This window comes from Heteronotia binoei, chromosome 2 (assembly GCF_032191835.1).
Source record: "Heteronotia binoei isolate CCM8104 ecotype False Entrance Well chromosome 2, APGP_CSIRO_Hbin_v1, whole genome shotgun sequence".
NCBI lineage: Eukaryota > Metazoa > Chordata > Lepidosauria > Squamata > Gekkonidae > Heteronotia > Heteronotia binoei.
This window is the reverse complement of record NC_083224.1, coordinates 97,898,043-97,922,971: the sequence shown is the minus strand read 5'-3', so window position 1 is coordinate 97,922,971 and position 24,929 is coordinate 97,898,043. Positions and strand designations below refer to the sequence as shown.

General features: G+C 42.3%; 2 protein-coding genes across 3 annotated transcripts in view; one reads left to right on the top strand and one right to left on the bottom strand.

Moving 5' to 3' along the window:
- Nucleotides 1–8,948, top strand: part of TESK2 (testis associated actin remodelling kinase 2) — a 148,606-nt gene extending 139,658 nt beyond the window's left edge. Inside the window, exon 11 of the mRNA XM_060231721.1 lies at nucleotides 5,098–8,948. Within this exon, the coding sequence (XP_060087704.1) occupies nucleotides 5,098–6,113 (1,016 nt within the window). The 3' untranslated portion in view covers nucleotides 6,114–8,948. The remainder of the gene's footprint in view (nucleotides 1–5,097) is intronic.
- Nucleotides 8,949–14,700: 5,752 nt separating this feature from the next.
- On the bottom strand, nucleotides 14,701–24,480 carry TOE1 (target of EGR1, exonuclease). Of its 2 annotated transcripts, none has more exons than XM_060231716.1 (8): nucleotides 24,338–24,480; nucleotides 23,848–23,968; nucleotides 22,507–22,547; nucleotides 21,957–22,053; nucleotides 21,456–21,614; nucleotides 20,330–20,589; nucleotides 19,207–19,381; nucleotides 14,701–16,331 (listed from the first exon to the last, which is right to left on the bottom strand). In XM_060231716.1, the coding sequence occupies exons 2-8, from the start codon at nucleotides 23,956–23,958 to the stop codon at nucleotides 15,585–15,587; spliced, it is 1,590 nt and encodes a 529-aa protein (XP_060087699.1). In that variant the 5' UTR covers nucleotides 23,959–23,968; nucleotides 24,338–24,480; the 3' UTR covers nucleotides 14,701–15,584. The 2 variants fall into 2 exon arrangements, with proteins under 2 accessions (XP_060087699.1, XP_060087700.1); XM_060231717.1 differs by lacking the exon at nucleotides 24,338–24,480 and adding an exon at nucleotides 24,255–24,275.
- Nucleotides 24,481–24,929: the final 449 nt, after the last annotated feature.

The following is a 24,929-nucleotide window of genomic DNA, read 5'->3' as shown; positions in this document are numbered from 1 at the left end:
TACATATTTCAATTTTTAAAAACCATTCTGTGATGTGCATCAGTACAATATAGGCGGCATTGAATTTTCTAACAGCGATCACCAGCATTCTATGTGATGTCCAGTGGCAGCCCTTTTTCAGTCAAGCATCGAAGGCCTGCTTGAACAATCCAGTCTTACAGGCCCTGCGGAACACAGACAGATCCCGCAGGGCCCTTATGGCTTCCGGAAGGGTGTTCCAAAGTTCTGGTGCTGCCACCGAAAAAGCCCTAGATCTTGTCACACATAACCTGGCTTCTTTTGGTCTGGGGGCGGACAGTAAGTTTTTTGCCCCTGAACGCAGTGCTCTCTGGGGAATATATGGAGAAAGGCGGTCCCGTAGATAGGCAGGTCCCTGACCATAAAGGGCTTTAAAGGTCAATACCAACACCTTGAAGCGAACTCAGAACACAATAGGTACCGCTAGTGCAGCTCTTTCAGCACTGACTGAATGTGCTCCCATCACAGCAGCCTCATTAACAGCCGTGCCGCAGCATTCTGCACTAGCTGTAGTCTCTGGGTTAGCGTTAAGGGTAGCCCCATGTAGAGAGCATTACAGTGATCTATTCTTGAGGTGACCATAGCATGGATTACCATCGCTAAATCGTTGTACTCCAGGAAAGGAGCCAGCTGCCGCTCCCGCCGAAGATGAAAAAAGGCAGATCTAACAGTGGCTGCTACCTGGGCCTCCATTGTAAGGGAGGACTCAAGGAGCACGCCTAAGCTCTTGACCTTAGGGGCCAGTATTAGTGGCACCCTGTCAAGAGTCAGCAGATGGATCTCTCCCCTTGGCCACCCCGACTCAAATAGAGAACCTCCGTCTTCGTCGGATTCAGTTTCAGCCGATTCAGTCTGAGCCAAGATGCCACGGCTTGTAGAGCCAAGTCTAGATTTTCCGGGATACAGTCGGACTGGCCGCCCATCAATAGATAGAGCTGGGTGTCATCTGCATATTGATGACAACCCAGTCCGTACCTCCTGACAATCTGGGCAAGGGGGCGCATGTAGATATTAAATAGCATCGGGGATAGGACCGCTCCCTGTGGTTGCCCACAGCTAAGAGAGTGCCTCTGGGATGCTTCCTCCCCTATCACCACCCTTTGTTCCCGATCTTGGAGAAAAGAGGTCAGCCACTGTAAGGCAGATCCCTGGATTCTCACATCGGCAAGGCAGCTAGTCAGTAGCTGATGGTCAACCGTATCAAAAGCGGCTGACAAATCTAATAACAACAGCACCGCTGAGCCACCCCAATCCAGATGTCGCATGAGGTCATCTATGAGAGCGACCAGAACCGTCTCCGTCCCGTGATGTGGCCGAAAGCCGGACTGGAATGGATCCAGTGCAAAAGTGTCCTCCAGGAATCCCTGTAGCTGAATTGCCACCGCCCGCTCTATAACCTTACCCAAAAAGGGAAGGTTCGACACCGGCCGATAGTTCGCCAATACGGCCGGGTCTGCTGATGGTTTTTTTAAGAGAGGACGGACCACTGCCTCTTTAAGAGGTGTGGGAAAGATCCCTTCTACCAGGGACCTGTTGACAATACCTTGTAGTGGTTCACGCAGCCACGTCTGGCTCGCTTTTATAAGCCAAGACGGGCACGGGTCCAACCTGTCGACTTCCTCCAGACTGAGTGGATTGAAAGAATCCAGAATTGGACCAGAAGACGCGCTTAGTGCCCCAAGTTCTTCTACTGTATCAATTATAGCGGGTAAGTCGCGTCGGAACGACAAGACCTTATCTGCGAAAAAACTCGCAAAAGCCTCACAGCCTATTTCCAATTCTCTAATATTTTGTTTGCCCTGCGGCAAATTTGTTAATGACCGAATTATACTAAACAGTTGTGCTGGGCGCGAGGTCGCAGATGCAATTCTGGATGCAAAGTGGACCTTCTTTGCGGCCTGAACTGCCATCTCATAGGTCCGCATAAATGACCTATATGATGTTCTCGTAGCTTCGTCACGAGTGTAGTGCCATTGTCTCTCTAGTTGTCTTAATCGTCGTTTCACTGATCGCAACTCCGGGGTATACCATGGAGTGGATCGTAATCGAGGATAAAGAGGCCGTCGGGGAGCGATTTCATCGATGGCCATGGAGAGCTGGTCATTCCAGATCTCCACTAGCTCATCCAACGAGTCGCCAGAGGGCCAGGGATCCCGCATGGCCATTTGAAGCCGTAACGGGTCCATCTGGCTATGCAGGCAAGCTAAAACCTGCTCACCGCCTAAACGGGATAGGGGTGGCATGTCCACACGAGCCTTCAAGGCCTGGTGGTCAAACCATGGCACTGCCTCGGCAGATATCTGATCCACTACTACTCCTGCCACAAAGATCAGGTCTAGTGTGTGCCCAGCCTGGTGCGTGGGCGCTGTTATATATTGGGAAAGTCCTAGTGCTGCCATGGAAAGCACTAGGTCCGTCGCACGAGTGGAAGCTGCATCCTCGGCATGGACATTGAAGTCACCCAGGACTATAAGTCGAGGGTGCTCCAATGCCCAGCCTGCTACAGCCTCCATCAGGGACAGTAAGACACTGGCCAGTGCGTTAGGCGGACGGTACACCAGCCAGATTGCCAAACTTTCCCCAACGTCCCACACCAGGCCCACACACTCCATGCCCTTAATCTCTGGCGGCGGAAGTATCCTGAAGGAGCAGTCCTCCCGTATGAAAAAAGCCACCCCTCCCGCCCGCTAGTCCGGGCCTGGTGAAGGACAGAGAACCCAGGCGGGGCTACTTGGGAGAGAGCGACTGTCTCCCCATCCCGCACCCAGGTCTCCATCACGCAATTGGATGCCATCATTCATACAATCCAGTAAGAAACCCAAAGGATGCTGATGTAGGGCACATCCAGTAACATTGTGAACTACTTGATTTTTAGAAGTCTAGAAAATTTAGTTATGAAGCAATACCTTTGTGTGTACATACAGCCTTCCACAACCATTTCAGCATCTTCTATCATTAATGCTACAATTTCCTTTTCAATTTACATTGTATTCGTTAACAAACTCTTAATTTGCAGTACTTTTATTTAAAAGTTTGAATTATTTTCTCCTAGATTAATCCATCTGGCATCTCCTGACATTTCTTTGTATAAATTTTGGAGTCTGACTACTGTCAAATAGGCTTCAGAGTGTTAGTTTCAAATTATCTGTAAGGTTTCATGGAATCATTCCAATTTATGACAGGGTCCTTGAAGAACAATCTAAATTACTTGGGGCTGAATCCAGAGTACTACAAGTGGAGCACCTGTTCAGAACAGAACTTTAGCACCTTCTACTGCACACCATTCTTTCCATGGGTAGAAAATAATGTTGGGTCCAACACTTACATTCATTCTTTTTAAGCACTGGAGAAAATTAAGGTTTTCTTTTTCTCGGTTTGGTTTATATTTGCTTAGCTCCTTTGAGCTTTTCTGTTGGTACAAGAGGAGGGAAAAGGGCTCCTTTCTGACCTCTGAAAAAGGCTGTTCCAGGGATCAAGGAACCTGTATTTGCAAAAAGCCACATGGGACAGGGCTGCCATGAGGAGAACAATCTTGTAAGATTGCCCTTCCTTTCGCTTGCCCTATTGAAAAATCTGGTAGGATCCAACCTGATATTAATATTACAGTATAACACCGTTTATTTGTAGGAAAAATGCAAAAACCAGTCAAGCCAGCTTTAGAAACCTTCTGAACCACACATTTAATTACATTGAGTTGTAATATCATGCTCAGGGAATAATTTATTCCACATTTTTAAAAACATTTTTTAAAAACTAATTTTCCATGCCAATAAAGGTTTTGATTGATTAAAACTAATTTGAATTTCTTTGCTTTGAATAATTTTCCTCTGATCTTAACCCAAAGGAAATATTTTCTGTAGAATTCTGGGAAAACAAAACTGAGCAGACTTTTTGGTTACCCCTTCAATGCAGCAGTGGATCAACTTCTGCTCAGTGGAAATTAATGTGCAGAGATGTCCCTGACACAGAATGGATATGGCCTTATACATGAAGGAGATCTGTTTGGGCCATGGAGTTCCTGTAAGGTGCTTCTGGAATGGTGCCCATTAACTCAATGAGGCAGTCTAGGGGAGAGCAGGCTATAAATTGAATAAAATAAATTTTAAAAACTGTAGATTCTTTAAAACTCCCAGAAATGCAGAAAATAGAGCAAAACTCAGCAAGTGTTAGACTGTATGTGACTTCTGTGAAGTATCACAATGCCATCTGGTGTACTGAAGGAGACTGGAATAGAAACTCTACTATATGTATTTTTAAATGTTAAGACAGAAATTTTGCTACATAACTTTCCATTAACCCATAATGATTTGTTTGTATTTGTTTTGTTTAGTGATGCCTTATTTAAATGTATTTAACAGATTTTTCCCCAAAGCCCAAGTGCTGTGTCTCCTAGTTTCTGCACAGGACAATGTGCTATTTCAAGGCTGATGTGGAATATAACTCCTTCACTTCCACAGGGAAGTATTGCTGCTTTGTCTTCACCTTTCACAATATGGGGTGTCTTTACTCTAGGGAAACCTCACATCTTGAAAGCGTCTGACTTGTAGTACCATAGGTTTGTAATATAGCCTTATTTAATTGTGTCCTCCCAAATATATGCTCTTGGGACTAACCCGCTAATGCACATGGAACCCTGGGAGGGGGGGATAAGAGGCTTGCAGAAGATTTGGAAGACAGAATAGAACACGTGTCAGTCATTGACTGCATTCCTCTCAAAGGAGCTAAACATACTGAATATGGAACACTTTGTATCTTAGATTAAAGTTTTGGATGGGCACAAACGATTAGAGATGACATCAGTATTTGGAAGATTTTAAATGTAAATAATGTATAGGTATTTTTTGGAATACTAGATCCCTCATTTCGGTATATTCTGAAGAAAAATGGATTTGGGGACTAAGAGGCACTTCTGTGGATTCCATATGCAAGTTTTTGCATATCCCTAGCGCATATGTTTGCGGAGGACTGTAATGTAAGAATGTCACATGTTCATTGGTGGTTGTATGATTGCAGCCTAGCTACCAACATCATCCATGGCTTTAAATCTAATTTTTAAAAATCCTTTCCTTTCTCATTTAGGATTTCTAGAGAGAGGACAAGGAGTTAAAAGGCTAAGTTCACTTGATGACAAGATTCCTCCCAAGTCACCACGTCCACGACGTAACATTTGGCTATCACGCAGTCAGTCAGACATCTTCTCCCGTAAGCCTTGTCACAAGATAAATGTCCAGGATCCCTACTACACACCAACTAAAGGGGGAAGCCGGAAAGTCAACCCATTCAATGCTAGGGAAGACCTGAAAGGAGGGAAAATCAAATTTTTTGACATGCCAAGCAAATCTGTAATATCACTTGTATTTGACTTGCACTCCCAAGAGGCAGGAAGATGCCTGAAGATGAGCCAGCCTCAGCTGAGGCAGACCTTCAGCACTGATTGGCAGGAACCCACTTACTTCCCTTGGAGACGTTGTAGATCACTTCCTCTTTCTCCTGAACTTGTGCACAAAGAATATAGCACATTTGGGGATCTGTCTGCAACAGTTGGCAGGTGTGATCCAAGCCAGCTAGGGGCTGAGGTGCGACAAAAGTTATTGAGCAGCAGTAAATATGGAGTGTCCGAGATCCCTCCTTTTCAGGCCAAATCTCATAGGCTGGATTCTCCTCCTTCTGTGCAAGAAGAAGAAATGGACTGTTCTGATGGACTAGAACCCCAGGATGAAAATGGGTTCTATCCTGTGAAAAATACAGTTGAGGAGCCAGAATTCAGAAAGTCCACAGGGCAAATTCTACAAGACTCCCAGAATGTGGAGGATATCTTGCTACAGAATGTCATCCGTTCAGAAGATAAACCTTCAGAGGCATTTATGAGCTGTATAACCTCTGAAGATATGGAGGTGGAAGATGAAACACAAAGGAACATGCTTTCAACTAGATTGGAATCTTCCAAACTGTACAGTGTTGTTAATCCTTCCTCGCAGTTAAACCAAGAAGTATCTCTGTTTGAGGTAATAGATAGTGACACATCAAATCAAGCTTCTTTGCCATCATCAAATACACCAGCAGCAGTAAGTGAACAGTCAAAATGTGACATTTAAAAGTCTAACCGGAGTGACATACTTCTCTCACTACCTTAGAAAGCTAAAACCAATGTAAAAATGTTCTAGCAAGTTGTAGCAACTAGTTCAGAGGTTGCAAAAAATGTATTTGGAGAGAGACTACTTATGACAAAATGATCCCTCAGCTTACCTCAGGAGGCGATTGTTGGAGGGAGAAGGAGTGAACCATGTCTCTGGGATGTCTGGAGCAATGCAAGGGCAATAATTCCTGGGAAAGATGATGGGATCCTTGGTCTGCCCGGGCTTAGAAGCCATTCATGTATGTGTGTGAATATGGATGCCTGTGTACTTTTGCTTCCATTGAAGGAATTCTTCTGAACTTGCCAGAACCTTTCTTCTGATGTATCTAACTTTCACTCTCTCCCTAGCACCTGCTGCGCAGCTATAAATCTTTTTTGATTTGGAATCTAACAGGCTTGAAGTTAGCAGTACCCTGGCTTAAAATTGGTTTCTTGTTTCTCTGATGTAATGACAAATTCATAGCACTTCAAACCCTAAGTTCTCTTGTACCCATAAAACAAGCTCAGTCTATGCCACAATATCTAAGCTTTCTACCTCTTCCTTTATGATTTTAAATGCTGGAAGTGAACAGTTCAGACTCTTACTTCAGGCATTCTTTGCCCAGTTGGAAAAAGTGCTGGCTGCTCTCAACTGTGGCAGTTTCATTGCAAAAAAACCAAAATCCCACTATATTTTCCTGGCACCACTAGTCAGCGCCTTCTGTGATGGAGAAGGAACGAGGCATGTGACCATTCACATCTTTAACAAAGGAACATCTTAAAGCTGGGATTTTAAGAGAACATCCCCTGGCTTACTGTGAGTGCATCTTCAGTTAATCTGTGAGCTAGTCACTTCAAGCACACATGTTTACTTGAGCATTGAAAATACAGACCCTAGCCCCACTGCAGAGGTGTGTGCATATTAGTCTACATTTATATTTTTGTAACTTTCATAAGCACCTGGTATTCTGAAGAAATAAAGTTTGTCTCTGGCTGTACAAATAATGCAATGCAAACAGTCCATATGAACTTTTATTTTCTGAACATTTAGTCTATTGTTGGAGTTCAAGTCTTTACTCTGTTCCATGGTTTTAACACAGCAGGCTAATGAAAACTCCCCTGGGGGGAGAAAATTAAGAGCAAGGATGCCTCCTGATGTTCATAGAAAGTTAGGGTGAAAGCTTTCAAAGTAGCAAGCAGTAATTTGGGGACTTTTGAAAGAACATGCCATATTTAGGAACAGGTAGCAATGTTCTGGCAAACAGCTTTGTGTTATACATTTGTCAATCTCTGTGTCTACTTTGTCCTGGGCAGTTTCAGGAGCTCCTCTAGAATTTGTCTCTGGAATGAAGAATGACAGTTAATTTTTTTAAATAGCCCCATAATAGTCTAGCTTTTCCAATCTTTTGCCTCTTGTGGTGTACCAGAGATGATAATTTAAAAATACTATCCGTTCGCATCTTTTTGATTTACAGAATAAAAGTGTCAGGTTAGTAAATAACTGAATTGCCAAGTAGATGCTTGATGCACATTTTGAAATTTGTATTACATTGCCCATTGAACAGAAGTTTAATTTTGGATTGGTTAATGGATTGTGAGAGGCCTGAGCATTTAGGTCTGTTTCACAGGTTATAGGAAGGAGCCCACACTTAAATCATTTGCCGCTCCTTAGCTCTGTAGCTTTACTTATATTCTCTGTGCTCTCACTGTTCTGCCAAGGTTAGAGCAAATGAGACATCATTGGTTTGAACAAGTGTTCTAATTATGCTTCTGTATGTTGGTGGAAGGCTTGAGTTCCTTATCATACAGAAGTATGACATCTTCCCAGTCCTCTGCGTAGTAAAAAGTAATTGGCATTCTGATGGCCAGGTGAAAGCATATTCCTTGGTCATGGAACAGTTAAAACTAACTGTATATTGCCCTCTTGGGAAACGTGCTAAGAACCCCTTGTCCTACGTTTTCTCTCCAGTATTGCAAAGCAGCTGCTGGCCATTAACTGTACTCCATGCAGAATGAAGCCAGCCCATTGCACTGCTTTATACAATAGTCAGGAATTTTTTTTGCTTTTATCATGTGTTTGATTTGCTGACAAAGATGCATTTTGCTTTTTATAAGCTACTCAGTCTGTTTTAATTCTCTCATTCTTTTGATATTAGTTATTAAATGTGTTAGAAGCTTTACCTGTGGCTGACTGGTGAAAGAAGTCTGTGTGAATAAATATGTCTAAATTGCTGCCCCAGCAAAAGATAGGGGTACGATAGGTTTATTCTTTGTTGCTGTATTTTGTCCACGAACACTGGTAGTTCTTGCCAGTTTAACTACAGACACTTGAATAATTCCTCTTTGCACTTAATGCTGCTGTTTATACTGCATGTCACTACATTTCTATGCAAAATAACCTTTGGGGCAGCCAAATATTTGATTAAGATTTAAAGATCTTTGCAAGATCTATTTTCATATTTATGAAGGAATTTTATGTCTTAATATTTGCAGTCTGTAAATAGCTATACTTTGTCATTAAAGCTTAGGAAGAAGTTTGTAGCCTGTGCATAATTTAACACTGCCAGAAAAGAACCTTTGCGAAACAACTTTTTCTAATACTGCAGATATTTATGAAACTGTAAAGAAAGCAAATCTTGGTTTTTATGTTGATTTACCTTGTCTGACTTTTTCTCTGAACTACAGAAGTGGTATGTTTTACTGGATTGGCAACAAGCAACCAAAGATGAACCTGGTTTGAAAATATTTTCATGTTTTGTCAGTTTTTGTAAACTGTTTCTGAATTTGCTTTCAAAATAAAAACAAATAAGTTTACCTTTGTGATTGAAAAGACCAAGCTGAGAGAAAAGGGGAGAACTTCAAATTCACAGTTCCAAGTAGTTGCATCTATTGCAAGTGGATGTTTAAAAGCAAAAGTTTAATTGAGTGATATCCTACTTTATGCTGAAAAAAGGTCTTTCCTCATAAGGAAGGATCCCTTCTACAACTTTGGTGGGAGGAATTCTTGGGGCTAACTTTATAGAATATAAGGTTTCTTTCTTTCCCTGCCTGGATAAATGTCTAATTTGATATTTGGTATTTCAAACAAGTTTCTACAGACAGATTTTCCCAGCATGAAAACTGACATTTTATTGCTAGGAAAACTTATCTCCAGCTAATATATTTTTGTATTATATCTCAGATTACTGGCATTTCCTAGTTACATGATGTGAAAGTAGTATAATAGCTTTGCATGAGACCTAACACCTGGAAAGGCCTTAAACCTGAAGTAAGTAGGTTAAATCTTAATAGATGGATCATGAGGTTCCAGCTTCCTGGAACAGGAAGCTCTGGCCCCAATCTTTCTCCTTGATCTGTGTAACATTGAAGATTTTTCCCCCAAAAAAGATGTTGCAGCTGGCTGATGGCAACAGTGATTTAAGTTTTCTTAGGGTCAAGCTGCACTCTATCCAGAGCCCTAGATGTTTAATTGAGCTGCAAAAATCAGCCATGGGCAAATAAGGGTTTTAACTTCCATTTGCTATTCTCAAGTGGCTTTGAAGCACAATACCATACTAGTTTTTTTCTTTCCCAGTGTTTAAGTCAATTGAAAGGTGTTTCAATTAAATAGAGGTAACCTTCTTTCCCTCCTGTTGCTTTTATCAACTATTATACATGTGGTCATCTGAACACTGATCCCCAATGTTTTAATCCTTAAGGTATGAAGTCCTAGAACATTTGCTTCATCGGTAGAAATACTGACATTGGTGAATAAGAACAAGTGGTGTGGGGGAGGGAATGGAGCTTCAATCCTTGGTTAAAGTTCATGTTGCTTTTTTTCCTGCACCAGGATTGAAGCTGCTCTCATTGCTGGTTATTCAGTCTATAAGGTACAGGTGCAGCTTGTTCAAGTGCCATAACATCAGCCTCAAGATTAATTACATAGCTATCATGAGTGCTGTTTAGAAAATTACAAATTCCAAGTGAGTTAGAGAAGTGTTGTGCTACTTGCATGCATCAGAACAGCCATGGAAACCTTTGTCATAGCATAAACTGCAAGCACAAAAAGGTACAGTATCACCCCAGTTGGCACTGGCCCTCATGGCATCGTTTCAGACAAAAGTGGTAGATTGGGTTGCAGTGTTTGATCCTGTCCCTGAAACAGTTCTTAGCAGCTGAGAACCACAAAACATCAGAAAAAAGAACACTGTGAACAGGATTAAAAGCACTAGAAGAGGGGAGGAAAAGAAAAGGAAACTAGTAAAATAGAAGGAAAAGATAGAATGTTGCTTATAAAACATGTCTCATCTTTCCCTGGGAAAAGTCTAACCATTATCAGGGTTACATGTATAACTAATCTGTAGTCTATTAAAATATATCACACTTTTCTCATCAAAGATTCAAGGCAGCTTAAAACCAACTGACATATCAGTATCATAAATAAAAAATAATCCAGTCAAGCATTGTTAGTAGTAGTTGAAAACATCTATGGCGAAACAATTTACCCATACAAGCAATCCATAACAAAGTCCTATGGAAAAGACTGCTTTAAGCTACCTTAAAAATTGACAGAGAGCCAAGTCTTGCATTTGCCCTAACAAGGCAAAGGTGGGGGGGGAGCATTAGGTGTCACACACATAACGATAGAGGCCAACAAGATACCAAAGAATTGACTCCAGCAGACTCTGAGAGCAAATGACTGTGCTGTTGTAATCCAGCTCTGTAAGACAATGCTGGACAAATGAAAGGCCCTTTGCCTTACCTAGCAAGATGTCTTCAGTTAAGCCCTAGGTGCCTAATCTAACATCTACTGTCTTCATCCATTGAGAATGGTAAGCATCTTGTTTAAGAAAGCAGACCTTCAGCTTCCATAGCAAAATTAAGCCTTAGCTTGAAAGCACTGAACCATTCTCTGGCCTCCAATGACTTTTGGCTGAGTTCAACTGTGAGAGACACATCTGATACATGAGGGACTCCCATTAACCTGTGTATAAATTGGCAGAGAGCAGGGGTGGCCAACAGTAGCTCCTCAGATGTTTTTTTTTGCCTACAACTCCCATCAGCCCCAGCCAGCATGGCCAATGGCTGGGGCTAATGGGAGTTGTAGGCAAAAAACATCTGGAGAGCTACCGTTGGCCACCCCTGACATAAGAGGATGTTCAAAAGATTCTGTGATCACTAAAATCCAGATACTGACTCCATATAGTAACTGGGACATTGTTTTAGAACCGAACATCTGAATTGCATGTGGGATATATCTTCCTCCCCCTGTAAAGAAGTGGGATCTTGCTCCAATAGCAATAGAACACATGAAAGCTTACATGCTGAATAAAACTTTGTTGGTCTTAAAGATGCAACTTGATTCCTACTTTGTTCTACTGCTTCAGACCAACACAGCTGCACACTTGGATCTAAGCTTAATCTTATTCAGAGTAAACTTGTGCTGGTGAGACCAGGGGAGGTTTGAAGAAAAAACAGTCCCCAGGTAGCAGAAATTCCTGACTTGTTCAATATGTTTGCTATAGTCTACAACTCCCAAAAACCCTAAGAGTTTAGATTTATTAGTTTATTTGCAAGCCTTCTTTTAAGCAATCCAGCTGGTACCTTTCTACCTGTAATTTAAATCCATTATTGCAAGTTCTATCCTCTACTGCCAGTAGGATCAGCTCTCTTCCTCCTCTAAGAGACAGCCTTTCAAATACTTAGAGAATCTCCTCTTCTCCAGACCTAACATACCCAAAACCCTGAAACAAGATCAGGATGGGTAGTCATGTTAATCTGTCCATAGCAGTAGAAAAGAGCAGGACTCCAGCAGCACCTTAATAACCAACACATTTTGTGGCAGGGCATGAAGCTTTCATGAGTCACTGCTCACTTCTTCAGATACAGCTAAAATGTGAGTCATATATTGGAAAGTAAAGTGATTTCAGACACCAAATGACAATGGAAGGCATTGGTAACGAGAGAAGGAAACTAGGTCTCAGTTCAATCCAGGAGGATGCATTGTCTTGAGCTTCCTTATCAATTGCAATCCAGTAGTCTTTCTTTCTAATCTCCCTTTGAAATTCCTTTGTAAGAATTTCTGCTCTTATTTGCTATATCTCTTAGGTAGAGAATTGCTACTGAATATCCTGGAAGGTTAAAATGTTCCCCCACTTGTTTTTGAATGTTGTGGTTTCTAATAGCAGTAGAAAGAGTTCAGTAGCATCTTAAAAACGTAATGAAATTTGTGATAGGGTATGAGCTTTCAAGAGTCCCAGCTCACTTCTTTACACCTATCTCCATTCATTCACATCCTCCTGGACTGAATCATCGTGGACCAAACTGAGACCTTGATTTCCTGTCTCATTACCAATGGTGCTATCTCCACATCTACTACACCTCTGTGTATCATGCATAATCCAATCCTGCTATTGCCATTCAGCATCTGCAATCATTTTTATAAAATTTATATCTCCGGTACCTCGTGTTATCAGTTTGGTGTAGTGGTGAAGAACTGGGTTTGATTCCCCACTCCTTCGCATGCAGCTGCTGGATGACCTTGGGTCAGTCACACTTCTCTCAGAGCTGCTCTCTCAAGCCCCACCTACCTCACAGGGTGTCTGTTGTGGGGAGAGGAAGGGAAAGAGATTATAAACTGCTCCAAGTGAAGTGTGAGTATAAATCAAACTCTTCTTACATTTTATGGCACATATGACCCAGCTCAGCAAAGTGACATTTATGTAAGATTTGGCCCTTGTAACAAATTAGTTCGATGTCTCTGATTTAAAGGAATTGCAGTCCCTTTAAATGCCTTCTGCAAGTGGTGAGTTCACCTGGAAGGTGTTTAAGGGGCCTATAATCTCTTTAAACACCCCTTATCTTCAGCTTTCTGGCAGTCCCAAAAAATCCTGAATATTTTTGGGTCAGCCATTTTCTAATAGCTGAATAAATACTGAGCTCTATATCTAGCTGGTATTTTTCAGATGTTTTTCCAGCTCAGCATAGGCTGAATACACATCCCTAACAGCATGCTACAGTAGTCCAGCATAGGGGTTTCAATAGCATAACAGTGTAGCTACCTCAACAAACTCTTTAAGGAGATAATTTACAGGTCAGAAAGACAGCACTCTTAGCAACTAAAGTAATCTGCTTCTCTCACAGCCAGACTAGGTCCACAAGCCCCTAAACTCATCACATGATCTGCCAGATGAACATACCGCATCCATATTTCACAGACTAGTCTCTTCCAGAACATCAGCTTCACCCATGCCTTGCCTAAATTAAGTTTCAGTTTGTTCCCTCTCAGCCACTTAACCACAGATATAAACTACTGAACAGGGGAAGCCAAGATCATGGTATCTGCAACAAAGCAACAGAAGATGTTACATAGCATCCTGACAAATGTTAAAAGCATAAGTTTGAAGCCTTGAGAACTTGTTGAATGAGGTGAGTTAATGTTTACCAAGACCAATACTTCCTCTTAGCTGTGGAGTCTTGTGTGCAAAAATTCTACTTCGTGAGCCAGTGGGATTAAAGTTGTGAGCTACTGTATAAATTAGTTTGCTCTGGGGCCATTTTTCCGAAGCTAAGACAAAAATGTGTGAGCTGGAGGCTAAAGAACTGTGAGCTAGCTCACACTAACTCTAAACTGATGTCAAATCTGGCCCTTGTAACACTAACTCAGACCAAAAAAAAGAGAAGATAAACACCTGATTTTCCAAACACCCCAACAAAATTCAGTGTGAACACTATCAGACTGCCAATAAAGCAAAATTAGAATGGATACATTTTCCTTTCTGTAAATTAAGAGCATCCTCAAAATAAAGCTGTTTCATGGTCCTATACCACAAAAAAACATAGTTTAAGCAGGCTTAAAGCACAAAAGCATCAAAGAAAGAAGTATCGTTTCAGTATTGCTGAAGAGGGCCATTCACTCAGTTGCCTTGCATAGAAAATACAGGTTATAACTGGCTACATTTATATCTTTCCATCCATCTCCTGGTGTTTTTGGTACAGCCAGCTTAGATCAGGTCTAATAACTCTTTTAGCAGCTGTGGAAAAAAAACCCAAATTAATGGTCTTGAGAAGTAGCTGCCCCCTCTTCTGGAAAGAATACCTTCAGCCAGAGTGGAAATGATCTACTTTGTGAGAGAAGTATCCTTCATACTTTCATTCCTAGATGATTATGATGGCAGGCTTGACTTTAAGGCATCCTTTATGACTATTTTGGCATCCTCATCAAATTCTCATTAGGCTTACATAAGATAACCAGAGAACTGCTCAAGCTTAGGAAAGCCAACTCCAAAGTTTGAGAAAATAAATGGATTACAGAAGAGTGACATTACAACACATCAAGCTATTAACCATCCCTCATTGCCAAAAGAGGGCTTTACTTTCTAAAGCCTATCTGGCTACTTTTCTTCAATAAAAATGCTGTTTTAAAAACTTAAAAGTTAAGCCCTGCCAAATAAGCTTAACTTTGCATTAGTAATAGCTTGCAACATGAGTAGAATTTCTCTGCAGCAGTGCCTTCGGGCCACAGTCAAAAGAAAAAAGTGGGCAAGCTGAGTACTTGCCTGTTACAAAGTTAGTTTTTCTAGTTCCTGTAAGATCATGTCAGCTTTATTCGTACAAAAGGAATGAAATTCAGTTTCAGTACTAGGGGAATAAATCTGGCCAAGAGGTCATCCATTAACATTCAGTTCTTAAAACAGTACTGTTATTACTGCCGCCTGTCTCTGAAGATTCCTACATAGAATAGTTTGCTTGAAACCAAAACAGCAGATTCCTACACATGTAGCCTATTTTCACAGGTTGGTTTTCTGAAACTATGGAAGTGTACAGGGTACTTCTTGCCAACAGACAGCTTCTATGAACAGCAGAGCTTTGTACCAAATCCTTCTACATAGCAAAATGGAAATCTTAATACTGCCCATACAGATGTCCTTCCCAGTACTGTTTTATCCTGCAAAACTTCCCTTGTCTTATACGTAAGCCCTTCAGGGACTCCACTGCCCCCACTTCCAAAATAAAGCTAGATCAGTTCACCAGTGGAGAAGGCTCACAGGCATATATTCCCTGACATTTTCAGGACTGAAGACACCACAAGGAAACCTGGGTTAGAGCTGAAGTTCTATACTAGTCCAAATATTACAGTATTTTTATAAAGGCAGCTGAATCAGTGGTAGTAGACAGAGAAGATATGATATCCAAGGTAGCTTCATTCTATTGTTTCAGTGGATAAGGAGACAATGAAACAAACAATTACAAGTTCTATTAGCTGTTATTACCAAGTTCTTAACAAAAACAAGTCCGGCCACATAGCTATGAAGGAGTGTACAGAGTATTTAATTGTGCAGTAATTTAAGATGGCTGTATACAACCTGTTGCCTATTAAGCCTATGGAACTGCACTTGTTTGAAAAGTGATCATGGCTAGAGTGGAGCACTCCCCCCTCCCCCCAGAATCCAAGCTGGGAGGGCTGCTAGCTCTAGGAATTGGCCCAAGCCAATTTCATCTTCTGGCTATGAGCTTTAGACGACTTAGAGAACAAACTTTTCACAATGTGAAGGGGCACAGACTTCCCACTGAGGTACAGTTTGTTGTGGCATTCTGGCAACCAAGTACCTCCACCTGAGTCTCTGTGCTCATCATTCTTGAGCATATGAACATATGCCATGATGTAACCAGTCATGAAGGCATCAAATCCAGCCCGGTGAATCCCCACTTCTGAACAACTAGGCAGGCAGGGCTTTGCTGCGGTAGGTGAAGAGATCATTGCAGAAACATTCTGCAATTGTTGTTTTGGCACCAGTTCCTCAGTCCCCGCTGCCCTTTCCTCCTGCCCATCTTTGGATGGTAGTAAAGTGCTTCCCTCATGTTCTTCATCCATCTTAGCTTCAGCTGCACTGTCAGAGCCTAGTTCTCGTTCCACATCCATAGAATTCTCCTCATTACTAGACACAGGCTCTGTGCAGTCCACACTGGGAGTAACCACGCTGCCAGGACAGGACTGTTTAGAAGGTGGTCCATCCTCCTTATTCCAAGCCACCTTTCCATCCTTATCAGGGCTATCCAACTCAGCTTCCTTTGGAAGTGCCTCCAAATTTTTCCGGCGTTTCCATTTTTGCTTCCTTTTCTTCCTCCTCTGTTCTTTGAAGATCTCATCTTCATTAATGATCTGATCAATGTTGTGAGACTGTAAACACTTCAGCCCATCTGGACACCAGCCATAGGCCTGGAGAGGAAGTCAGAACTATTAGCTGAATAAAAAAGCCTCTGTTTCAGAGCTTAGAAGAGTTTCTAACACTAGCCTCTAAGCACTTCATTACTGGTGTGTGGAAAAAGTCTTACAGGCCCCATTTCTGTCCATTTAGGAATTCTGAAATTCCATGCCCATCCAGCTGTCTGCCCAGTGAGGCCCCTTTTCTCCTTACTCTCAATATAACTGGCTTTTCTCTGTGGGTAACTTTCTCTATCACCTACTAGTCTTAAAAAATATCATCTACTAAAGAACTAGCACTCTTCATGGTGCTGCTATTTTACAGGCTTTGCTCCTTTAGATGTTACACGTTGTTCTCACTAGCTCTTGTGAAAATTAGTGCTCTCTGGGCTTAAAGGGATTTCTCACAGCCCCCTCTCCTTCCTTTTTGATAAGCATGACTGAATAGAGCTTGATGTGGGTACAGAGATAAGTCTACTAATGTTCAAAATGTAAAGAAATTGAATAAAGAAATAAGTGGACACAGCATTTGAAAACCCAGCAGAATGAACAAAGAGCAACAAAAAGCAATTTAAATGCAACCCTCTAACCCTAAAATTATACATATCCTACAGATTATTAGAATAAGGATAAGTTGTTTTTTCCTTGGAGTGCCAAGTTTCAGAAATTATTTTTTACCTTAGTATAGGGCTTTATCCCTTTGTTCAGTGACACATGGTAATGGCTGCCATTGCGATACAGCTCTAGCACAAGAGCCATCTTGTCTTCCTACGGGGAGCTAAAAGACCTCATTCCTCATTGTCAGGATCTTATCATTCCTTCTTTTGCCCACCCTTTGTGGATCATCTTTCTTTTCCTTTGAGTCTCTCAAGCTCTGAAGCTTAGATGTGATTTTTCTACCTGCTGGTCCTCCCGGGCTAGGCCATCTGCAAGGAGCTGGCTCTGTTGTGGTGCGATATGAGTCATATCCACACATCTCCTCCTATGTGTGTTGTTAGCCTGTAAAAGGCACATAGCACGCGAAGCATATACAGACAGCAGACTCAATTATTGTAGCTTTGTCCTAAATTCTGGGGTGTAAGGCATTTCACCAGAACTGAGATCTAATCATACCCTTAAAAAGGTAAAGGTAGTCCCCTGTGCAAGCACTGGTTGTTTCCAATTCTGGGGTGACATCACATCATGATGTTTTCATGGCAGACTTTTTACGGGGTGGTTTGCCATTACCTTCCCCAGTCATCTACACTTTCCCCCAGCAAAGTGGGTACTCATTTTACCGACCTCAGAAGGATGGAAGGCTGAGTCAACCTCAAGACGGCTACCTGAACCCAGTTTCCACTGGGATTGAACTCAGGCCGTGAGCAGAGCTTAGGACTGCAGTACTGCAGCTTTAACACTCTGCGCCATGGGGCTCATTTCTCATACCCTTACCCCCTGAAAAACAGCAGGTAAGAATAGAGACCCTTCTAATCTCCCTAATTCTCTCTCAGATGTCCCTGATCATTAAAGGTAATACACTTTTCCAAAGAAAGATGCTATCCTTTAAAAATTCTTGATTTCTACATTCAAGGTGTACCATTCCATAAAGACAAAAAAAATCTGTCCACTTTGATCCACACCACCAGTCAAGAGACAACTCTGCCACAAGATATGGAAGAAAGGAGTAAGCTAGATTTAGGGGTCCTCAATTCTTTTTGAGTCACCTTTGGAATTTTGAGGCTAGGGGGCAGGTACCACAGCAAAATTGTTGGAGGTGGATCCAAGCACAATATGGTTGCCACAGGAGGCAGAGCCAAGCACATAAGAAAGGGGGATTGGATGGGGAATATAAACACACACACAAGAAGAAAAACAGTGAGGGGAAGGGAGGATGCCCAAGAAGACCAAAGGGGAGGATAAGCACAAACAATGACCAGGGAAGAGATAAAACACACACACAAGCAGCACATGGATTAGGGGGAGAATGTTAAATCACATCTTACTGTCACTGGCATCATTCTTTGTATGTCCCAACAGCTACCCAGACACAGCATGAGGAAGTCAAGCTCCTTCTCAGAGGTAGGGTTAAGTAGTAAACTGGAGAAGTGCTTGACTTGCTGCACCTGATGGGTGCCAGGGAGAGGGAAGAGAGAGACAGATACCAAAACAGGCATCTTTACTCCCTGCCCCATCTTTGAGAAGTGCTGGTCTTTCTCCCGCTGTACTCAAGCAGCTAAGCAGGGTGCTACTGCTGCTACTGCCACCCCATGCTCCTCTCTGCCTGTTGGATAGCTGATCTGGGTACCACCTCCACTCCTCTGGTGATCTCTGGTCCCCTGCTGGGTGCCATTTCTGCTGCTTGGGTAGTCCTTGGCCTCACAGCTGATCCACAGGCCCTATTTACAGGATCCTAATTCTTTCTCCAGTGAGCAGATGAAAAGCCCCTCTGGTACTGGTGTTGCCTTCACCATGGCCCTGCCTACCTTTCCCAAGTACATGGTGGGGAAGTTCCTGTGGGTGCCATGCTGAAGATTCCTGAGTTAGATCTTTCTCATATCGGGTAGCAACAACCCTTCCCAGAGAATACTCAAAGCCCTGAAACAGGATCAAGGTGGGTAGCCATGTTAGTCTGTCTACAGCAGTAGAAAAGAGCAAGAGTCCAGTAGCACCTTAAAGACTAACGAAATCTGTGGCATGGTATGAGCTTTCATGAATCACTGTTCACTTCTTCAGACTGAAGAAGAGAGCAGTGATTCACAAGAACTCATACCCTGCCACAAATTTTGTTAGTCTTTAAGGTGCTACTGGACGCTTACTTTTTTCCTGAAACAAGCAACTCCTTTTTCCACTTTCCTTGTTGGGAAGCTTAACTGTCTGATTCTGATAGAAAAGAGACAAAAGTACTACTTACAGAAAATGTCTGGCAGATGGGAACTTTGTTTGCTGTATCAGTCCCAAGCTGACTTTCATCAGACAAGGAGCAGAAGCGGTAGTCAATGTAGGAAGCTATGTTGGCAGGGTAGTTGCAAAACTCTATGTTGAGATACTGTTTTTTGGCATCCTTCAACCTGCAGTTCTCACGCTTGCTGGAATACAAAGGCTGTGTTAGAATCTGGGTGTTGGGATGTAGCACAGCAATGACTTTTTATTGGCATCTATACCTTTACATTTAAAAAGATCTATCAGTTGGGGCAAGAGAAAGAATCAGAATGTTGAATACCCCAGTACTGGCATTTAGAGGAGAGAACAGCAAAATGGAAGACAGCTACCAGTGTAAATGCATCTCAACCAGACTGCAGGATTACCTAGTACATATTATTGCCCAAAAGGCCAGTAACAGTTCACAGAAAAATCCTGCTTAGCTATCACTTAAAATGAAGATGATATATGCCCTCATCCAGGCTTGCTGAAGACATTCTCAAAGAAGCCAGTGTGGTATAGCATTTCAAGAGTTGGACTAAGCCTGGGAAAACCTGCATTCAAACCCTTCCTCTACTATGAAGTTCACCAGGCTATCACTATCAACTTAATGTAATTTATGTCACAGGGATGTACACCACCCTGAGCTCCCTGGAGGAAGTACAAAAACATAAAGTATGTACATTGCTAGCATAACCAAGGATATACTGCACTCACATGATTTTGAAAGTATGCATAAACCCCATTACCCGTTCTTCCTAATTCCAAGTGACCAGCATTAAGGAAGGAATTCAAAAAGGAGGATATTTTCTAAAAACAGGAAGCTATTTGTTTCTTGGAAAGGTCAAGTACAGACACAAAAGATGTTTCACATGTTTCTTCTAACACCTGCAGCGGCATTAATACTCCGTTTAAGGGCATACAAAATAACTGAACCTATATGGAAACTGACTACGTAAATACCAAGAAGGGAGAGGCATCTTACATAGAATTTAGATAATATTTGTTGATGTCAGAATACTATTTCACAATCAGCTTTGCACCCTGTAGTGAATGTCTTCCTGCTTCAACCCTTGGCAAGGTGTTTACTGCTAAATCTGGGAAGAGATACATACCACTTTTTGTAGGCATACTCTAGGTAGGAGGCCACAAAACGTGCTTCAAATTCAGAGGCATATTTGGTGTCATAGATACCAGATGGGAACATCTCAGAAAGATCAGCAGTGAAGGTGCCTAAACTGTCAGGTAGGTGAGCATAAAAGCACTGGTACAAAAAGACCAAATCAATTAAGCCATTGTGCAGAATCAATGGCTTCCTGGCTCGGATGAGTTCCAGAAAGAAAGTACGGACTGTCTGGCCTTGGCTTTCATTTCCCTGTGAAAAGACAGAGAGAAAATGTTAACTAACCTAACTTCAATTCCTGTACTAGCTTCTTTACCAGTAAAGCAATTTCTCTGGCAGAAGGGCCATTCCATATCCTCAGATTTTAAGAGATGACACCAAGATGTAAGTGAAGGGCAGCATAATAATAATTTGTTGGAAGATAAAGCCATCTCTGGCCCTCTGACTACGAAGTACAGCACAGGCACTACAACTGTAGAAGAATTCTCCCCTCTAAACTCACTGTCAGTGGAAGTCTTCACCTCCTAGTAGAAGAAGAAGATAGAAGATATTGGATTTATATCCCGCCCTCCACTCCGAAGAGTCTCAGAGCGGCTCACAATCTCCTTTACCTTCCTCCCCCACAACAGACACCCTGTGAGGTGGGTGGGGCTGGAGAGGGCTCTCACAGCAGCTGCCCTTTCAAGGACAACCTCTGCCAGAGCTATGGCTAACCCAAGGCCATTCTAGCAGGTGCAAGTGGAGGAGTGGGGAATCAAACCCGGTTCTCCCAGATAAGAGTCTGCACACTTAACCACTACACCAAACTGGCTAGTAGGACACTCTAGCATACTACCATACTCTTTGACCCTGCTTTTGATCCTCACTGTCCCAAATTAGTTTATAATATAAATTACAAGAGACATCTACTCTCTAAATCACAAAAAGCTTAACATTTAACATTAACATCCAGATGGCAGATCCCTTCCAGATACATGTTATGAACCAGACAGTTCTACAGGAACATCTGCTACAGAGGAAACCCACTTCTATCCACATACAGGTGTTTCTGCCTGGGACAGAAGTCCTCATAACATAGATACTTAGCCACTGTAGTTGGCAATTACCATACTCAATACCTTGTCATTGCCTTTATGATAGGGAATGCCCTGTGAATACTGCTTGTTGAAGTCAAATCCATGCTGCACAAGGAACTGAACTGATTGTGGTTCAATGACGTATTCCTCCATACATAGCAGGGTCAAATTGTAGATCTGGGAGAGGTATGTATTTTCCAACTGTAACATAAGCCAGCCCGATGAAATTGAAAAGTGCATAGCAGGAAGAGTGTAAAAAGTCATAGCTCAGATATCCATGAATTCTGTCCTTATTGTTTTAAGAACCAGTTCTGGTAGCTCAATGCACCATTTCTGCAGTCTTTACATGAAAAATTCCCTGTAACATCAACTGTTCTCAAGACCCCCTCCCCCCACAAAAAAATCCTTTAAAATGTCTCTCAGGCTCTAAGAACTAAGCCAACAAAATCACCTGACAAAACAGAACTACTTGCATGACCTGCTAATGGCCCTACCCATAGAAATAAAGACTCTAGGCTGAACACCAAAGGATGAACAATATACCTTATCAGGGAGCTGTTTGAAACAAGCAATCCCTAGAGATAAGATGGAGCGTGTTCTAGCAGCATTGCATACAGCTTTGTACCGTTCTTCAATGCACCTGTGTTAAAAAAAAATCCAATATCTTAATAGGAAACACAATCACAGGTAACTATTTAGGCATGGCTTTCTAAGGTTCCCTGTTTGTGAAATGTTTCCCCACCCCATTCATTTAAAAAGATTATTCATTATGTGGAAGGTAGGAGTCTCTCCCCATACAGCCAAACAAATACTAGTTAAAAGGGAAGCCAGCAGAGTTGCCATTTGCAAAGACTGATAGCTCAGAGCAACAATCTCATCTTAAGCTGTTTTTCTCATGTGGACATTAAAACTAATAAACCGCTTCCAATCAGAAACCTGACAGATGTATCCTCAAACAAACTTTGGTACTGAGAGAAATAAACTCCAGACAATTACAGAAAAGACCCTCTACTTCTACTTCCAAAAAAGTGATTATCCAGAAAAATTGGAAGAATTTGCTTTACAAAGAAGACAGTAATAGTATGTTACTTACTGGTTTAACAAACTTTTTCTTGTTCCAAGCCCACTAAGTTCCTATGGATACAAGTCAAGGTGGAAATAGATTCTTAGTTGAACATTACCACCAATCAACCCACACAGTCCTTTTCATATGACCTTAGAAGAAGCTTGTCTGCAACTAGAGTGTGCGAGCTTAAACTGTTTCAACTCTGCACTTACTAAACTCTGCCAGTTCAGAATGGCTTAGCACAGGGGTGTCAAACATGCGGCCTGGGGGCCAAATCAGGCCCCCAGAGAGCGCCTATCAGGCCCCTGAGCAACTGTCTCATCTGCTTTCTTCTGAATCTCAGCCTGCTTTGCAAGGCTTGCTCAACTGCACAAGAGCTACAGAGCAAAACCTAATTTTTCTCCATTGGTTGAGGCTTCTTCCCTTCCTGGTCCCCTGGGGAGGGAGGGAAAGAGCCAAAGCTTCCTTTGCCCAGTTCCTTGGGTCTCATGGGAGAAATACAAAGAAAGCCCCTTTAAGACCAAAAAGTGCTAATGTTTTTAAGCATGTTTTATTTTAAGGGTTTCTTTTTTAAACAAATTAGGCATGTTTGCCTGTGTTCCTTAAAAAGTTTATATCTCTGCTACCTATTCTTAAACAGGTACACACATGGCCTGGCCCAATATGGCCCAGCTCAACAAGGTCTCATTTATGTCAGATCCAGTTTTCATTACAAATGAGTTTGACACCCCTGGCTTAGCAGAACACTCTAAATGCCTTATTACAGTTTAATACTCTAGGTTGCATCCAGTTTTTCCGCTGGTGAAACCCCAGCAGACCACCCCAAAAAGGCTATGCTAGGGATCACAGGACCTAAATATACAAAAGGAACATGGACCAAGAGCTATAGCAGGGTTGGCCAAACTGCAGCTCCAGAGCCACTATGTGGCTCTCTAAGCCCCCACCGCCCTGTCAGCTGGCTTGGGTGGCTTTTATGATTGATGCAAAGCACTTCTCCAAACCAAGCCAGCCAGCAGCTTGGAGAATGCATTTAAAATTAAAACTGCTTTCTTTCCACCTCTCCATCTATCTTCCTTCCTTCCTGTCATCTGACGTTCATGTCTTGTGGCTCTCAAACATCTGACATTTACTCTATGTAGCCACTCCTGGGCTTTAGTAAGGTAGGAACTGTGTGAGACTCACTGAAAAAGTTGGCTGGATCCTTTTGTCTCCAAGAACCCACTGGAGATAATAGCATCTACTTTCCAAAGTGAGAGAAGCTATCTTCCCACCATCCAATATTATTTCTAAGTTACAGCCTTATTACACACAACTTCACCCCTCTCATACACACACCCTTTAGTAACTCACTCTAGAAGAGCTACCCACCGTATCAAGAGCAATGAAGCTAGAAGTTTTGATTGCCAAGAGCATAGATGGCCAAAGCTCCTTGAAATTATCGTTCTGAACATCAATTACTGGCACCTTCATGGAAGTCATCTTCAAACAGCTGAAGGGATCAAGCAGCAAACAGTGGATGATTTAAAAATTCATAGGCTAATATTACCGTTGGAGAAGGCAGTGACTAAAGCGAACATTCCTAATCAGAGACTGCCACTTACGTAACCCAACTTTTTAAAAACGGATATTTCCTAGATCACAAAACCAAAAGCCTAAAGAACTGCGACTGTCAACAGGAACTTTCCCCCCGTCACAGTCCACAGAAAGACAACAACAGTAGAAGCAATCAGTATTAAAGCGATCAGCTCCTTACAAATCCCAACCACAGGCAGGACCTTGCAAGACGCCACAATTTTCTCTGACTGGGCCGCTGAAGAAAATTCACATATTCTCGGTACGCCAGATTCGGTTAAAGTACCTGTCAAAAGCGGCAGAAACGCTTTTTCCTGCCGCCAGAGGATGTCCACCACGAACCCATCAAAACCTCACCACACCACCTCCCCTCACTGACTTCCGGCGCATGGCGCGCGGTATGAGGGTCTTTCTCTGAAAGAGGCGCGTGGAATTAGTTGCCCTTGTGAGTGCCTGTAAAGAGGTGGGCTGGAAGAGCTGTTTTGCAGTTTCGTTTTAAGAAATGCTGATTTTTCAAAGACGTTCGGCTTTCTGCCGACATACACAAGCAACTGGGATATTTTGACAGCCCGTGCCTGTGGCTTGCCGCCGCTACACAGCCTCATCAAAGCATGCTAACTCGGATTAAGTCCCAACAAACTCAGCGGAATTTGCCGCTAATTACCAGCACGAAGGATTGGAGCTTTACAGAGCAATTTTATGTATGTTTACTCACAACTGAGGTTTATAGGACCGCAACGGAATAGTGCAATACTATATTAAGTTACTCCGGTCTGCGTCCATTGAAATTTATGATCTTAAACTGGCGTGCTTTTCAGGTACATACCCGTGTTGGTCTGAAGCAGCTGAACAAAGTTTTAGCTCAGTGGCGACTTTAA

Coding starts and splice junctions, on each gene's coding strand:
- TOE1 (XM_060231716.1), bottom strand. CDS start 23,958: ATGACTTCCATGAAGGTGCCAGTAATTGATGTTCAGAACGATAATTTC. Junction 22,054..22,506: donor AGAAAAAGTTTGTTAAACCA/GTAAGTAACATA, acceptor TTTTTAACACAG/GTGCATTGAAGAACGGTACA. Junction 21,615..21,956: donor TCAAACAGCTCCCTGATAAG/GTATATTGTTCA, acceptor CTTATGTTACAG/TTGGAAAATACATACCTCTC.